We start from the raw sequence: 18,265 nt of genomic DNA on the forward strand, positions 1-18,265 counted from the left end.
CTTACCTAGTCTGATGATTCAGCTGTGCACATCCAGACGTTCTGCCCTTGTCTAATGGCTTGATCATGGGCTGGCATATGCAAATATTGGGGGCGTACACCCTGACTGTTACGTAACAGTTGTTGTTATGTTGAGATTCGCCTGTTCTTCTGAGGTCTTTTAAACAAATGAGATTTATATAAGAAGGAGGAAACAATGGAGTTTGAAACTCATGTCTTTTCCATATACTGAACTCTTGTTATTCAACTATGCCGAGGTAAATTCAATATTTAATTCTAGGGCACCTTTAAAACACATGCTACTCCGAGCTAAAATGCAATGAGAAAAGGAACAATAATGTTCCTTAGAAGTTAGTATAAATAACCTTTGCCAACGAGGTGGGCTATTTGCACTTGGGTGTAAATAGACACTCCGTAATAATAAATGCTTCTTTAGTATCAAATATTAGAATGATTTCTGAAGGATCATGTGACACTGAAGACTAGAGTAATGAATTTATATATATATATATATATATATATATATATATATTCATATTCTTGCATAAAAACAATAGATCACAGTAACAACTGGAAAATTTACTATCTGATAGTAAATTTAATACTATAATACTACTAAATTTACTAATTAATAAAACTAGAAAACATACTGATTTATGTAAATGAATCAAAAACAAAGTGATTTGGCTACAAAACATAAAAATGCCTCAAAACTGATTAATGAATATTTTTTACAAATTCATTTAGGCCTGGTTTCACAGACAGGGCTTAGATTAAGCCAGGATTAGGCCTTAGTTCAATTAACACATTTAAGTAGTCCCTTAGAAAAAACATTACTGGTGTGCATCCTGAGACAAAACAATGGCACTATCATATTTTAAGATATGTCAGTGCATGTTGCTTTCAGTTAAAACAGCTTAAACATGCATTTTAGTCTAGGACTAGACCTTGTCTGTGCAACCAGGGGTATATGAATCATTCGAACAAACCTATTCACTAAAATGAATCAGAATTTTGAAAGCCACATAAGAGAGTTTGCTTGGTTTTAAAGTTGTGTACATAATGTATCGACAGAATACAACAATGTAACGGCTTGGTAAGATACAAGGATACTTGTTGGGGAAAGTTAGCTCGTTTATGTAAAATATACGCTAAGCTACTGTCACGCAATTGAATAGTCAAGTTAGCATTGCTACTTTTAGTCTTGGTTCACTCACTTAACAAGTCTTAGTGCTCAATCCTCGTCCTCATCCTCCTTATCGCCTGCACTCAAATTCACTGGCTTCCATGGTACATCACCTTATAAATTAACAAGTAAATCCTGACTTTAATGGCCTCCATGACCATGACATGTTTACTTCCATATGACAGCGTGCTGCATGCCTTTTGGCAAGAGCCGTGACCAGTTCACACTTAAATCTAATTTTGGCCACATTTTAAAAATAATGTGAACAATCAAACAAAATTACGGATCTGAGCAATAAGCACTAAGGCTTGCAGTGTGAATATAGCCTTAGTTACGATTACTAAAAGGTGTAACGTCCCTGAAAAGAAACATGAATACAGATTGCAAAAGGATGGAATAAGAATACCCATGAATCAGCTGTGAACTCCTACACAGGCTTTTCGTCGTTCTCACCTGTGATGAGGCTCTTAATATGTGTGTGTGTGTGTGAGTGTGTCCACCACTAAATCGTCCTTGCCATCACTTAATCTCAAAGCCATAGGGGACTTCTGGAGATGAGAAATTCATCAGTTAAATAAACCCTGTCTTAAAATGAGCCATCCAGCTGTGCAGAGCCGGTCCACGAGCTTCTGCTAAAGTAGGAGAGCTGAAGAGCTTGGACCAACAGTGAATTGTTCATAAATACAGTCTTCCACAACAAAATGAACACACTATTCCAGAATGGTTTCTTTTCTGTGGCTGTGAACAAAATATAACTGGTTCTTTGTGTATAGTTCTTGAGATGCCTATATGGTCTTCAAAAGTATCATGCTAGCGGTTGCATTATACAGTAGGTGCTTGTTTGGTTTTACAGTAGGTAGTATCTGTTAATAGAGAAAAAGCGTGCACATGCTCTGACTTGACTCTGTCATAAAAATCTAGCTTGAGTCATTTCCCAATCCCAATCCCTCCTCATCTCCTGATTGTTTCCTGTCATCTGAAAAGGGAGAGATAAAGTGACATGTGAAGGCCAGGTATGGTAACCCATCCTCAGTATTTGTCCTCTACATATTTAAAGTTATGTATGCGGGATATTGCAGTTTTTCTGTTGCTCATTTAAAGGTGCCCTAGATTATGTTTTTAAAAGATGTAATATAAGTCTAAGATGTCCCCTGAATGTGTCTGTGAAGTTTCAGCTCAAAATACCCCATAGATTTTTTTTTATTAATTTTTTTAACTGCCTATTTTGGGGCATCATTATAAACGCGCAGATTTTATGCTGCGGCCCCTTTAAATCCCGTGCTCTCCGCCCACAGAGCTCGCGCTTGCCTTAAACAGTGCCTTAACAAAGTTTAGACAGCCAATATAACCCTCAAAATGGATCTTTACAAAGTGTTCGTCATGCATGCGGCATGCATGCGGCGGATTATGTGTGTATTGTATACTGTTATATTGTTTACTTCTGATTTTGAATGAGTTTGATAGTGCTCCGTGGCTAACGGCTAATGCTACACTGTTGGAGAGATTTATAAAGAAAGTTGTGTTTATACATTATACAGACTGCAAGTGTTTAAAAATGAAAATAGCGACGGCTCTCTTGTCTCCGTGAATACAGTAAGAAACGATGGTAACTTTAACCACATTTAACAGTACATTAGCAACATGCTAACGAAACATTTAGAAAGACAGTTTACAAATATCACTAAAAATATCATGATATCATGGATCATGTCAGTTATTATTGCTCCATCTGCCATTTTTCGCTATTGTTCTTGCTTGCTTACCTAGTCTGATGATTTGGTTGTGCACATCCAGACGTTAATACTGGCTTCCCTTGTCTAATGCCTTTTATAATGTTGGGAACATGGGCTGGCATATGCAAGTATTGGGGGCGTACACCCCGACTGTTACGTAACAGTCGTGTTATGTTGAGATTCGCCTGTTCTTCGGAGGTCTTTTAAACAAATGAGATTTATATAAGAAGGAGGAAACAATGGAGTTTGAGACTCACTGTATGTCTTTTCCATGTACTGAACTCTTGTTATTTAACTATGCCAAGATAAATTCAATTTTTCATTCGAGGGCACCTTTAAAGTTATTTTCTTTATTAAGTAACGCTGTGGATGGCATAACATTTGCGACAGACAGTTACACGTGTTGGGGAATAAAGCGCCAGGACACTGCACTAGTGATATAAAATGCAGGTCTGTTAAGAGCAATACATTCAATAAAGAAGCCTAACATTTTCCTTCAACTGTCCATCCTATTAAAAACGGCTAGGCTATATAGGATAATTGGGTAACACTTTATAGTATTGTATTTCGCCAGATTTTATAGTGTAAACATTCAAGACTGAATGAGAACCGTTTCGTGAGGGGGATGCCAGGTGTGCGGAAAAAATAATAAAAATATTCAATATTAGATTCCAAAAATCGAATACTGATTGAATATTCGAAAAATCAAATATTCGGGTCCACCCCTAACCATGACTGTTCACTATCCTTGCAATAAAAACAGGGAAAAAAAGGTAATACTCTTTCTAGATGAGTGTACGTTTCAGTGCATGGGAAAGAATATACTTGCGGTAACCATTTCTAAAACTCCAGAGAAATTTAATAGCTCAACGGTTCTTCTTTCTTTGCTCAGGAGACTTAACTGAGTTCTCAATTAGGTTTCATTGAAGTACCAACTAGTAATGGAAAGATCAAATAATTTCACTGACTTGATCTTCAAATCTCACTCAGTCAACCAAACAAATCCAAAAATGATTTAGATTTTTAAAAGCTAAATTCTCCAAATTCTCCAAACACATCTACATATGCAATTTTTGTTCATATTATCCCTATATTCTCAGATGTTTCTCCTAATAGACACAAATGGGACCACATTGACAAACAGTATAGAGCTATAAAAATAAAATGTCGATATTACAGCTCAAATAATTTGGTCTTGAAGTTCATATCTCTGATTTTGGATTCCATAATCTTGGCAAAACTAGAGCACAGTTGACACTCCTGAGATCTCTTCTGAAATCCCTAACCCGTAAGAATTTGGATGAGAAGAATTTGACAAGAAACATTTGAACTCATGTTTAGATCTCTGACTTCTGATTGCAAATCTGTGTATCGTCTGAGATGTTGTTGGGCTCTCTTCTGTAACTCTATAGAACACATAGACAAGATTACTAGGGGATTTTTCCCGGAAAAAAAAAAAAAAAATCTGAGAAGTAGAAAGTCTTCATTTTGCAGTCAGAATATATTAATGCCAATTCACACTGCACCAACAGACGGCGACTAACAGTAACAGAAACATTTGTTGGGTTTAGTGCTTGTTTTCATGTTCAATCTGCGTTTGTTAGGTTGTGGAACATCCGAGAAGTGACATGTAATCTGGTGGACGTCGGCATTGGTCGGTGCAGTGTGAATTGGCCTTTAAAATCTCATTTGTCACTTTTTCTTTCCCTACAATAATGACAACAAACCTGACTCTCACAGACTCAACAACATTTCTGTTCTCCTATCTACCTTTGTTGTTTATAACAGCTCCCAAGCAGCAACATATGATCATGAGTCCCGTTTTCGCATCAACCGCCTATAAAAGCCAGTTTCCTCTCAGGTACTGACTCTTGAGTAATGATCTGAATCCAGGGCATCAGCAGAGAAGCCCAGGTGTTTCCCACCCAGTTTGTCTCCTAACAGATGCTCTACTCCCTGCAGACACGAAACAATTGTTCAAGCGAATCTGTTTTCCTCCCATCAGTAAAACTCTGCAGCTCTTGGCCTGTTTGATTCATGACTTTTTTGGGGCGGCCTCTGAAGAGTTGTTGTGGTTTCATTCCTTATGAACTACAGACAACCTTAAGATCACCATCCAGAAAAATGTGAGCTCTGGCAGACAGGATACAGCACAGAGTGTACAGTCTCCTCCTGAGCACATACTGTATTGCTACCTTTCTGGAGTGTTTTGCTGAATATTTCTCTCTATACTGCGGTTCTTCAGTTCTATAAAGTGATTCAGAGATGACTCACACCCTTTACACCCACTGACAGCACACAAACACACTTTTACACTTTTTCACAGGAGGGAAGAGTCGCCCTGAGCCAAGCCACACACCCACACACCCGCCCCTTGAAGCTGCAGCCCAGGACGCAGTGCTAAAGCTCTGCGTGTGTGTATGTATTATTATTCAAAGGTCTTTAACCTCGCTTTCTTCCTCTCGCTCTCTACCATTTCTGTATTTCTGTCACACACGCACGCAGTCAATCCTCCCAGCTCTGCCACATGTCATATGAAATACAATATTCATGTGTTCCCTTAGGACACACCCCGGAGACAGGCCTGGAATCCCCAGAATGCCTTACTTGGATAGCCCGATACACGTGTGTGCGAGTACATATGCTCCGACGACCTCCTGCTATACATTTTCCACTCAAGTACACCAACATTAGCCTAATAAACTGTCAGAAAAATGATCAAACCTAACCATTCTGAGCTGAACGCCACTAAACGACAGCGTGTCATTTCAGGCAAACGTCACAAAAAGCAGCTAATGCACCTTCCTACATGACAATCAATTACGGGGTGTGTAGTGGAGCGAGAGAGCCGTGCCGTAACGTGGTCTTTCATCTTTCTGTCAAGATATTTCAGCTGAAGTTGCGATTCTTCTTTTGCTCGTTTGTTAAAAAAATAGTTTAAGTGGAGAATGCCGGAAAGGAAAATGAGTTCAGGTTTTCTTGTTCAAAGTGAACGAGTTGAAATTCTTGAAGGGTTTTGAATTATATATAATCGTTAGATCTATGAGCATGTAGCAGCCGAAGGGGTGGTGGTGGTGGTGAGGGGGTCTCTTTAATATCTCAATTGTTTTCTTATAGACAGGCATGATATACTGCTGCATGCAGCTTCTCTGATTTTTCTATCCACAAATCTTACTATATGTCACTAAATCATTTCATTTGTTTCTCTTTTTATTTATTATTCATAATAATATTAATAGATCAACTTTAATCATTAATTTAACAATAATAATAGAAAAATCATTATTTATTATTATTATTAATATCAAAAATATTATTTTTATTATTATATTTTATATTATATTTACCAAAGAATTTTAAAGGAAAGAGTTGATATATATTATTTTTTAATATAAATTATAATATATATAATTAATAATAATATATATTACAGAAACATACAAGTTTTGTTTTAGCATAGAAATTCCAAAATAATTTTCAAAGGAATTTGAGGAAAAGTAGTCTGAGACAAAGCACAACAGCCAATCATATTTTTATATATATATAAATTATTATTATTATTACCAATAATATATTACAGAAACATACACGTTTTGTTTTTGCAAAGAAATTCCAAAAGAATTTGCAAAGGAATTTGAGCGAAAATCCAAGACAAAGCACAACATCCAATCAGATTGTTTTAATGATTTTTAATATAAATTATTATTATTATTATTATTATTATTATCAATAATATATTACAGAAACATACAAGTTTTGTTTTTGCAAAGAAAATCCATAATAATTTTCAAGGAATTTGAGGAAAAATCTGAGACAAAGCACAATAGCCAATCAGATTTTTCCCACTTTTTTATATAGCTTTATATTCTGTATGTTGATAACTGAATTTAATTTAATTTCATTATTTATATTATGTTAAAATAATATTTTCTATTTATAATAATAAATGATTATTATTTAATAATTTATTACACAAATATCAAGTCAAGTCACATTTATTTATATAGCACTTTTTACAATGCAGATTATAATGCATTGCGGAAAATCATTTTTGACTGCACAGAAGCTCTAGAAGAAAATTGTTTCATATATTTTTATTTTTCAAAAGAAAGGGGAAAAAAATCTGAAACAAAGTGGATATTTAAATGATCACAACAAAGTCTAATGAGCTATAAAAAGTTATCACTATTCATCACAGGCATCCGTGTGATGAACGATTCTCAGCCGAATTGATTTTGATACCAAAATATCTCAGTAGGTGATTCAGGACTTGAATGGTCCGTCAGCACATTTATAGGCTCCAGTGCACAGCTCCCAGCGTCGCTTCTCGCTTGGTTATATTGAACGCTCCTCTGAGGCAATGTCTCTATCTAAAGAAGTGCTGCCTCTCAGTAAAACCACAAGCCACAAAAGCACAGCAAGACCAGGACCACAGTCTAACTGGGAAACCACAGATGCTGGTTCTAGTTCAGCCAAAGTGCTCCACCCTAATCTTTACAGAGATGGAGGCATTGGCATCAGAGACGGTCCTCCAATCAGAGGCCGAGATGTTTATTTCTCTCTTCCCTGGAACATGTTGGCCCGGATTGCAGTTACATGGCACTTTCCACAAATAGGGCCTGAATCATACAAAATAGGGCCTGCATGGTTAAGATACAGTCAACAGCATTATAAAGAAATATAAAAATAAACTTCATGCAAGGTCAATTTTATGTTACATAACATTTCTAATAGTTCTCATAACAACAAAAAGAGATTTGTGCCGTATTCACGGAAAGTGGTGTAGCCGTATGTATGATTATACATACAGCACTTATGGAAAAGAGCAAGAAAAAGAGCAAGAGAAAGTCAGAGATGGAGATAGAGAGATGGAGAGAACAGGCTTGCTGCCTATCAGAGTTTGCAAGGCCACAGTGATGTGACAGAACTTGATTAGATCTAAAGCCCTGCGGTCAGAAAGCTAATCAAAAGGAAGGAGCAGTCATACACACCCACAGACACCCTGAAGCTGTGTTTCCAGCTGTTGCATTCTGAACACTGGGGGGGTTGAGGTGTTAGATCTTTCAAAAGTTATGACATGAAGACAACAGCTGGCTTAATTGTTTCAAGGAAATGTCTTGAGTGAACTTAAAAGGTCATGTTTCCATGACTTAAAATCTGCCATCATTACAACATTACAAATTTAGGTTAAAGGGATAGTTCACCCAAAAATGAAAATTTGATGTTTATCTGCTTACCCCCAGCGCATCCAAGATGTAGGTGTCTTTGTTTCTTCAGTAGAACACAATTGATGATTTTTAACTCCAACCGCTGCTGTCTGTCAAGTGGTATAATGCAATTATTATTATATACTTCGCATATACTTCAATGAGACCGAGACATCACTGCTGTTGTCAGAGCGCGATCAGACCTCACGAATCGAGTGATGAATGCAGTTGGACATAGTGGTGTATTAGAGGTAAAAAAAATGATATAAATACTGTTCGGTTTCTCGCACAAACCGATCGTTTTGTGTCTTAAGACATCAATGTGTCGTCACGAGCGGCAGGGTTTAATTTGGATTTGTCTGTCGTGTTTTATTTACTCTTACAGTCCAAGTTCCCACTGACTTGCATTATACCACTAACAGACGGCAGCGGTTGCAGTTAAAAATCATCATTTGTGTTTGTGAAAATTTGATAAACATCAAATTTTCATTTTTGGGTGAACTATCCCTTTAAGTATCTGTAAGAGGTTGTTCAATGCAAATTGCAATATTATGTCATAATATGTGCATGACAAATGTATGGAGAGTAGAACATCACATGAATAGTCAACACTTAAACACAAGACAAAAACAAACAAGAAATATTTTAAAATGCCACAATAATCATACACGGAAGCAAACACATTGGTTTGCAACATCTGTTGATAGTAACCTTTTAACCAAGGCACTGAGGCCATGCTATTTCAGAACAGAGTAAATTGATCTGTTAAACCTTGTAAGTCTCCAGGATACAGGCCGATGTACCATTAAATTTCCTTCTGTATCCTTTATCCCATCTTTCCTAAACGCTGTTTATTAAAAGACTCAGCATGGCTCTGAGACACCACAACAATTAGACTGAAGAAAGTAATATATTCATTCAAGAGCATTAAAAATGCAGTCTTAGGAACCCTCCATTTAACAATAATCAGCCTTGGCTCTCTCACTTGCTTGCATCATCTCCATCTTCACAATCCTTCTCCATCTCTGTTCTATGAGCTGCACATCTCTCATTAAACGCATATTAATCACAGTCTGATCTCAAAGACCCCAGACAGCTTCCACATCTCAGGCGAATCAAATAGAATGCCAAACTCTTCTTGGCAAGTTTTCTGAAGCCAAAAACCAAATTTTAAAGGGATAGTCCATATATAAAAGAATATTGTCATAATTTACTCACCCTCATGTTTTTCCAACCGTGTATGATTTTTTTTCTTCTGTACAACACAAAAGGCGTTTTGCCCTTTTTTGTCCATATAATGTAAGCCAACGGGGTCCAATGTTGTTTGGACCCCACTGACTTTCACTGTATGGACAAAAACTATTTTAATATATAAAAATATTTAAAATATTTTACACACAAGTCTGGAATTACATAAGGATGATAGAGTATTCATTTTGGGGTGAACTATCTCTATAAGTCATTAAAAGGATTAGTTCACTTTAAAATTACCCCAAGCTTTACTCACCTTCAAGCTATCCTAGGTGTATATTAGGTGACTTTCTTCTTTCTGATGAACACAATCTGAGTTATATTAATAAATATCCTGACGCATCCAAGTTTTATAATGGCAGTGAACGGGACCATAAGCGCTGATTTATGTTTCTGCCGGTGGGTGCCCAGTGCCCCACATCACCCCGCTCCCCTCCCCCCAATTACATCCATATTATACTAAAGATATACTATTCTATACTAAAGAATTTCGAATTCCATGATAGTCTCGTGGTAGAATTTTTGTTAATAGAGTCAGAGGTCTAGCCGTGCTCTAATTATCAGTGGTTCGAATCTGCCCTCATATAGTTTTTTTTCCCTCACAAAGTTCAAAGAAGTTCATTAATGTTTGTATATCAAGAGCAGGGACATGTTTGTGTACTTTTTGTTAGTGATTTCCCTGGAAAGAAGAGTCAAGCAATAGATTATAGACTAACTTACACAAGCCACTCTGCATGATTTCAAAAACAACACGTTTCAGCACTATTTAGCTTATTTAACTCAAATTAACGTCAACTGGATGTTTCATTTGCATTATATCCGTGCAGCGAGATGACAATTTCGACCCCAAAACAGATTCTTTTCATGAGTGTTGTCTAGGGTGACCATATGTGCCATTTTCCCAGGACACGTCCTGTCCAGGATTTCTAGCATGCATTATACATAATCGACCAATCGTGGCTTGCGAGAAGGCTGAATCTACAGAGAACGGTCAAAGCATTGCAAATACGACAACATTTTAATGCATTGTGGCAGTGGCTTGCACAGACCTCCGTTTAGAAATCGCGTTCAGGGGGCACATCGATATGACCACTTTCACGATTAAAGAGACAAGGGCTCAAGCCATTTTAGGCAATTTAGAAATCCTGGACAGGACGTGTCCTGGGAAAATGGCACATATGGTCACCCTAGTGTTGTCGCGAGTCGTGCTCTCGCTGATATCTGATGCAAGAAGAGTTTGAGTTTGAGCACGCGCATGTATCTGATCCATGATCTGATCGAGAACAGAGCCATTTGTGCTCGCGCATCACTTGGATGCGCTCTCGACGTTTGCCATTAAAATATCGCCATAGAAACAGCCTTAAATAAAGTATAAAAAAGGGTGAAGATCGTGTCTGAAAGCTCCAATGGATTTTTTTATTGGTTAAATCAATGGAGAATATCTCGTATTTTTCCGTGGGTGCTCGACCATTTCCGTGGGTGCTCCAGCCCCCGGGACCAAAGAGTACGAAGCTCAAGAAAGTGCATCCATCCACCATAAACGTACTCCACACGGCTCCAGGGGGTTAATAAAGTCCTTCTGAAGTGAAGTGATGTGTTTGAGTAAGAAAAATATCCATATTTAACAAGTTATGAAGTAAAATATCCAGCTTCCTCCAGACCGCCTTAAGTATTCAAACTCTTGCAGTTCAACACGCTTACGCTACATCCTAAGCTGAATACAGAAGGTGGTCTGGCAAAAGCTAGATATTTTACTTTAGTTAAATATGTTAAATATGGATATTTTTCTTACACAAACGCATTGCGTGGAGTACGTTTTGCTTTGGATGGATGCACTTTCTTGAGCTTCATACTTGTTTTTTCCCATTCACTGTCATTACAAAGCTTGGACACATCAGGATATTTATTAATATAACTCTGATTGTGTTCATCTGAAAGAAGAAAGTCATATACACCTAGGATGGCTTGAGGGTGAGTAAAGCTTGGGTAAGTTTCATTTTAAAGTGAACTAATCCTTTAATCACAGAAAATCTGTATTGGGAAAGAAAAAGAAAGATTGTTACACTGCTACAAAATAGTATGTACTAACCTCAGTTAACCAAACTGAATTCTACAGTAAGAAAAAACTGGTGCTACACTATTACTATTTCAGTTTTTATACTTCAAAATTTCACTTTTACTTATTTTTTAATTGTTTGTGAAATTTACAAGCAAAGACATAAGATGGCAATGCTTTGAAGTGAAAATTGCTCTTTTTTTCAGTGTAGAGATGAGGTGAATGACTGTGTTCGACATGGGCAAAATTGCTCCTATGTCCACATGATGATCACTTTAATGTGTCGTTGAGAAGGGACAAAGCTGAGATGTTCGACGTTTTATTCCAAATGCTTTGCTGATTCTGAAGTAAATGAGATTGTGCCACTCCAGGCAGCCTTCAGAGCACCGATACACTATTAGCAAGACTTTAATAATGGCATTTAGAGAGGGCCATAGAGGGGGTGTGCTGAGTGTAATGTGTAGGCCTGGGGGGTGCGCAGCATGTACAGGCATCGATCAAAACACTCACTGACTCTCTGAGTCACAAACTGAAAAATAGATGTCATAGATGCAGTTTGACCTAAAGCTTGTGTACATATACACCCCTCCAACACACACACCAAATAAGCCTCCACTTCAGTTTAGCCTGAACCAGACTGATTCAGCTACATCCTGTCTCCCTGGCTATTAAATTAATCTGCTCTTCACAAGCAGGTAAAATTCCACAGCTCTATCTTTTCCAGGTTATATGCTTGTAATTGGGACAGTAAGGTCAGTACCAAGCCTCTAATGTGTCTAGGTAGATTTTATAGCTTGTAAGTACACATCTGAAAGGATGAATGATGAGACAAATTGATAGAGAGCATACCAGTAAATATGATTACAATAACTGGTTGCACTAAACAATTTGAATCCAAAATGAGGCCAAATATCCCTCCTGATAAGGCCTTCTTCTCTGATAGTTAGTTCCTCACAGATGCTCACATTGACACACACATGACAAGACACAAACACTGAATAATTTTAGCCCATAACTTAATGACAGAATTTAGTTCCAGCCAAAGCTCTGGCCACATATTCAGGAGGGAGACCAAATTATAAACTCAATATCTGTCAATAATCAATGTTAGTAGTTACATCTGTGGTTTCCAGTGAACCAAAGCAAAGATCTATTAAAATGGCACATTATGCTGCTTTCGTAACCTTCATCTTTTGCAAATACATGCCAGAGGTGCTGTATTCTCACATATTTCTAGTTTCTTCATCATATTAGCTCCAAGACATGATATCAAGAACAATTTTGAGTGATATCATAACAAGCCTTATATCACAGATCTGTGAATCATTATCCCACCGGGACGCACTCGAATCCTGTCATACAACCTCGATAACTCACTGCTCGATTTGTTATTCTGATGACGAATCTGGACACGCCGCCCACGCCCACGAGAGCAGAGAAGGTGCGTAATTGCCCCCTCCGCCTCCGCGCGACAAAGATTCTGCTTCTCTTCTTCAACTATAGAGGATGCTCCTTCACATTACATTTGATATCCTCATAAAAGCATCCAATTTAATCCATACCTAATGGAAATGGTGATTTTCGACGCTCCGTGACTAGCATTTCCACTATTGCCATCAGTGTACAGCTATGTCATGTTAATTCGGAGTTCAAGCTCCTTTACGTGAAGTAAAGTTACATTTAGGTTCACGAGTTATTTGTGATTATAGATAAGTAGCTGAATATTGTTAGTTGGTCGAATTATGTGAGTTAGCCAATGGGTGTTCGACGTTTTAAAAGAATTTCTGTCAGTAATTTTCTGTCGAGGTTTGTAACAGCAGTGCCCCTAACTAACCGTCAACTATCTTAAAGATATTTTAAACAAAACTTTAAAGTTATTGTGATGTATTTGTGATGTGTAAATCTATAATAAACAGATAAATAATTACATTAATCGTGTTGTGTCGTACCATCCCATACAGATCCTAAAGGAAAGCGCTCGAGCAGCCAACTGTTGCTATGGTTACCTCCTCAGGCAAACAGGACTCGCTAGCGGCTATTTAGTGCTGACTTGTAAACTTGTAAAATAACTTTTGTGTGTACTTAACTAATTGATACACAAACATATAGTTACAAGTAAAAGACATACACTCTGAAAAAAAGTACGAAAGCTGTCACTGGGGTACAAAAGGTACACTTTTGTTCCTTTTAGGTACCAATATGTAGGCTACACTTTAGGTAGGCTACTAATATGTACCGTTAAGGTACCAACATGCACTCCTTAGGTACAAAGAACCCAGCCTTTGTGCCTTTTTTTGTGAGTGTTAAACTTTTTTGGTTTGTTTGGCTTCCTTTGAGGGGTTCAAGCCATTGGTCAGAGACTTCAGTATACCAACAATTCATACCCTGCTGCCATCATTAACATCAGACACCTGTACGCTTCACTACTTGATAAAAAAAAAACATGAAGAATACCAAACTAGAACATAAACGATCTGATATATCAAAAAATGTATGAGTATCCTGCGCCATTATGTTAGTAAATAATGGGCTTTGCAGGTTTAGGGACCAAAACGCATCACGTACCTTTCATCCAGTCCACAACTTGACTGGGGCTCCATTTACTAACAGGTTCCATGACGAGAGCCATCGCGAAACTTTCTGTGGTTGCCCCCTCAACACGGCTGAAGATGTGGTTTAACGCTGCTCTGGGGAGCTCAGATCGGTGGTCTCACGTTTAGCGCCTAGATTTGGCCCCCGGTTACGCGATTTCATCCCATCCAGAATTGCGCATCCAAAGCGTCACAACGAACGACATCAAGCACATTTCTAACCCTTTACTCCAGCAAACGTAAGCATTTCTTATTATTAACACCCATATCTAAAAGCCCAAACCTGGTCCCCGTTTCAGTTCAGATCCTGGCATAATGTGCCATGCTCAACCGGGTCCCCAACAGTCGCGTCTTCATGCCATGCACCAAATGCAGTCTCTCCTGTTTCTCTCTTCGTTTTCTTCTCCCTGTACCTTTCAGAGGTGGACTAGTGGGTATGTAGAGTAAGACAGAGAGAAATGAGCGGTGTACCCACGGGGACTCAAGTGAACGTCGCTTCCAAAAGCAGCGGCGAGCGTTGATTCAATTGGGCGCGCGCTCCTCCTGTGGGTGGTGCGGCAAAGTGAATTTGACTCGCGCGCTCGGTTTATTTCCCACGAGGATAAAAGGCTTTCGGCCGTATTCATTTTAATGAGGGCACGCTGGTTCGCCTTGCTTCAGAAACTCTGTAAAAGCAGTGCATGCACAAGTATTTGTCTGGAATATGTAATGATGCTCATAGAGGCGCTATATTTGCATGAGACTTGGCCACTTTGGACACATGTGTTGTTAATGCTGTGGTTTAAACCAAAATTATGGAGGATTATGGTAGCATAAACCATATAAGTGACAAGAATAACTCAAAGATTCATAAATGGGAGTTCAATCGGGGCTTGTTGTCACACGTTTTACTCCAGTGGATATTTCTCAGGGTAGGTTTATTTCTGTACAAGAACATACCCTAAAGCCTTAAAAAGCTATTAAACATTTCAACTTCCACGAACACAAATTGGAAAAAAAAGAAAAAAAGATGCAGTTAATGTAACAAAACTTGAGGTTACATTGGTGAAACTATCAGCAAGTAGTCTCAATACATGGAAACCAGCCATTTAAACAAGTCTATTTCAGGCTTTTCTGCTAAATTTAAAAAAGTAAAATAACTGTGAAACGCAAAACAAGCATTCATTAACCCAACATGCAAAATTATCTGGCCTACCTATTGCTTCTGCCAAAAGCTTTGGCCTTGGTCCTAAAATTTAAAGAAAAAATACCCAAGAATTTTGCAAGAAACACAAGGTTTTTGAAACCAACAAAAACCTTACAAAATATATATTACTCATAAACTAATAGAGATTTGACAAAAAGCATTTTAATTTCACATTATAAGGAAGTATTAAAGAACATCTCAAAATAAATCTCAAAATCACATACCAAATGTTATAATAAACAGCTACCGCATCTATTTTTCACAGAAAGAGCCCCAAAAAAGAAGTATACTTCTTGAGCATAACAATTGGATACAAAAACATCGGTTTATTATTGTTGGTAGAAAATGTAAAGTAGAAAGCTTCATTTTCCTTATGAATTCTGTCTTAGACATCAGTAACTGGTTCACTGAAATACAAATATATTAAATTAGGTACTTCGGCAAACATTTCTGTATGCATTTCTAAGAAATTATAGTATGTTTTTGTTGAATGTATCATGTTGAACAGAACAGTTTTGTAAGTGTTTTCGATATAAATTGAAGTGGTCTAGCAAACTCATCCAACATGGACAGTTTCACCAGTTCACCATCATCCCTGGCCTTCATCCTGGCTGCCTATTGATTTTATTCCAACTCATCCTTACTTCAGAACCAGAGCAGATGGAGCCAGGAGGCTGGAGTCGGGCCCAGATCAGGCCCCAGTATGTCAGCATGAATCATACAACAGAATCTGTGGAACCTCACCACTGAGATTCAGTGATCAGTGGGCTCTGCCCCATAAACATGCACACTTAATCACACGAGAAGGGTAGAATCAGAGCAGGAAAAACTGGAGCTGTCAGATTCATTTGCAGCCAACTGCAGCACAGTCCAGCTCAGGGGCTTTTTTAGCACCTGTTTTCATATTTGTCATCTAAGTGTGCTCTTTTATGAGGGACACAACTGCTTTTGAAACTGATCTTTGTCATTGTTTTTCAATTTATTTTCGCATATTTGGGGAAGTGTGCCCCCTTCTGGCCACCCGGAGACATGAGCAAAAGTTGCAGCCCTTTTCTAGGAGCTTTAAGAAAAAACAGAAAGCATTGATCTCACTCTTTATTTGAATACTTTCAACGTATTTTGCAGTGTCTCAATAGCGCAGGCTTATAGATACACGCTAATAATACATATATGAGATGTGATCTAGTAATAATCACTTGCTTAGAGTGAGATCTGGCTATCATAGTTTTAAATACAAAAGAAAAGCTTGTCCTTTGTTCTGGGATGAGTGCTATGAAAAGCAGGGAAAGCACTGCTTCCCATGGGGCTTGGGAACGTCAGATAGAAAGATTCTGTCAGCTCTGCTTTCTTATGCTGTTTTTGCTGTGCAAACAGGGTGGTAAACAAACACCTCCAGATGGATGGCGGGGGGATCGGCTTCAGAACGCATTGCTGCTTTTGAGTGGGAGGAACTAGGGTTTTTTTATTTCCTGCCGGCCTAGATGTTGTGGAGACGTTAAATTTATTCCCCCATCCATGCTGCTCCTAAAAAAAAATGAGCGTATGCTGTTTTGGAAAATGAAGTGGGTTAGCAGTGCTGTCTGACAGCTGCCACAGGGCTCCTTATCCATAATAAACACAGCTGGGTGGAATATGCTTGTCTGGCACCAAGATACCTGTGTGTCCTGAGAACAAGCCCAGAGGTTTGGGGTGCATATTCGTTCCCTTTTCTCCATTCCATTGGAGCTTTCTTTAGGAAGACTGATGTTAGAGGAATTTTCTGGACACATTTCTGGATTTGGAAAAAAATCACATTACAGTAATACGTCTTATAGTCGTCTATGGGACATATCATGTTAAAATAGGTTTTATAGCCATAATATTAAACATTACTCGTGTTAAAATGAGAATAGAGATGGCTACCCTTTGTACCTCAGAGATTACGTGTTTCTGTATGCAAAGCCCAGAAGCGAGTTAGCATTTTAGGACTTCCGGTTCCATCGCCCTAAAGTCAATGGGTTTTTTGATTGGGTTTTTGCTAAATCGCCTGAAATAAGGTCTGTGGTTAACAAAGCCTCTAAATAATATATAAAACACACCAGTTATAACCCGCTTGTGATTTTTTTAAACCTTTATTGTGTCTTAAAAATGGCGGTTGCTAACAAGTTGCTAAAAGCGACTACTTCCTTTTGTGGGGACTTTAGACGTCATCATGACAAACAGGATATTTGGACAGCATTTCTCATAAAAAAGTGGAAAAGTATTCATACACAGCGCAGATCATAATCAGCGAGCATGTTTTTAAATTAAGTTATTTTCTAAATAAAGTTTGAGGAAGCTTGGTGGTGGTGACGTTGATCTGTGACCATGGTGTGCTGCAGTCCGTTTATAGCCTACTGTTAGCTTTTTATATCTGACAACTTTATTTAGGCTTCAAAATGTATAAATATTGTGTTAACTTGTAAAGATTATCTTGATAGACAAAACGTGTAAGTGTCATAACACTTTGTTAAACACAGAGCTTTTTTTTTTTTTGCGATTTTCCAAAAGTCTATGGGAAAAATGCATAGGCTTTCAAGCGAGGGAACCCGCGCGCCGCTAACTTCTGGGTTGGCCTACAAAACACATCATCTCTGAGGTACTCTATAGAAATAACTGTGAAACTTATCACATGAATGTCTTTTAGAGATGCTTTGTTGTTGATAACAAGCATCTCAAAAAGACATTCACGTTAAACGTTTCAGAAAATAACAGTAGCAATATTATGAATCAAGGTAATTTGCAGTTGGCCTACATGGTTCTGCAAAGTACACATAAAAAATTGACTTGGATGTTTTCATGTACTGTCAATGTTTTGATGATCTTTGACTAGAAAATGTGTTTACCTGTGGAGTCGTTCACAGTTGCACATGCAGGTGTTGAACTTATGTGGCCTTCATGTGCTATAGCTAATTCCCACTTCTGAAGTTGTTATTATGAGCTCATCGCATTCAAAAAATAGGAGCGCGTTCATGTGAAATTTTTACCTAGTCAACTCGTATTTACAATAATTCCGAGAGCACGTGAAGGCAGCATTA

At 38.0% G+C, this 18,265-nt stretch overlaps 1 protein-coding gene across 15 annotated transcripts in view; it reads right to left on the reverse strand.

Moving 5' to 3' along the window:
• cnksr2a (connector enhancer of kinase suppressor of Ras 2a) overlaps positions 1 to 14,663 on the reverse strand; it is a 104,131-nt gene extending 89,468 nt beyond the window's left edge. For 6 of the 15 annotated variants that reach the window (XM_048174725.1, XM_048174724.1, XM_048174719.1 and 3 more), the window contains exon 1: positions 13,998 to 14,662. In XM_048174725.1, coding sequence (XP_048030682.1) covers positions 13,998 to 14,061 — 64 coding nt within the window. In that variant the 5' untranslated portion in view covers positions 14,062 to 14,662. Of the gene's footprint in view, positions 1 to 13,997 lie in introns of all 15 variants that reach the window. The other 9 variants (XM_048174726.1, XM_048174715.1, XM_048174722.1 and 6 more) reach the window with 4 other exon arrangements.
• Positions 14,664 to 18,265: the final 3,602 nt, after the last annotated feature.

This window comes from Megalobrama amblycephala, linkage group LG22 (assembly GCF_018812025.1).
Source record: "Megalobrama amblycephala isolate DHTTF-2021 linkage group LG22, ASM1881202v1, whole genome shotgun sequence".
Lineage (NCBI taxonomy): Eukaryota > Metazoa > Chordata > Actinopteri > Cypriniformes > Xenocyprididae > Megalobrama > Megalobrama amblycephala.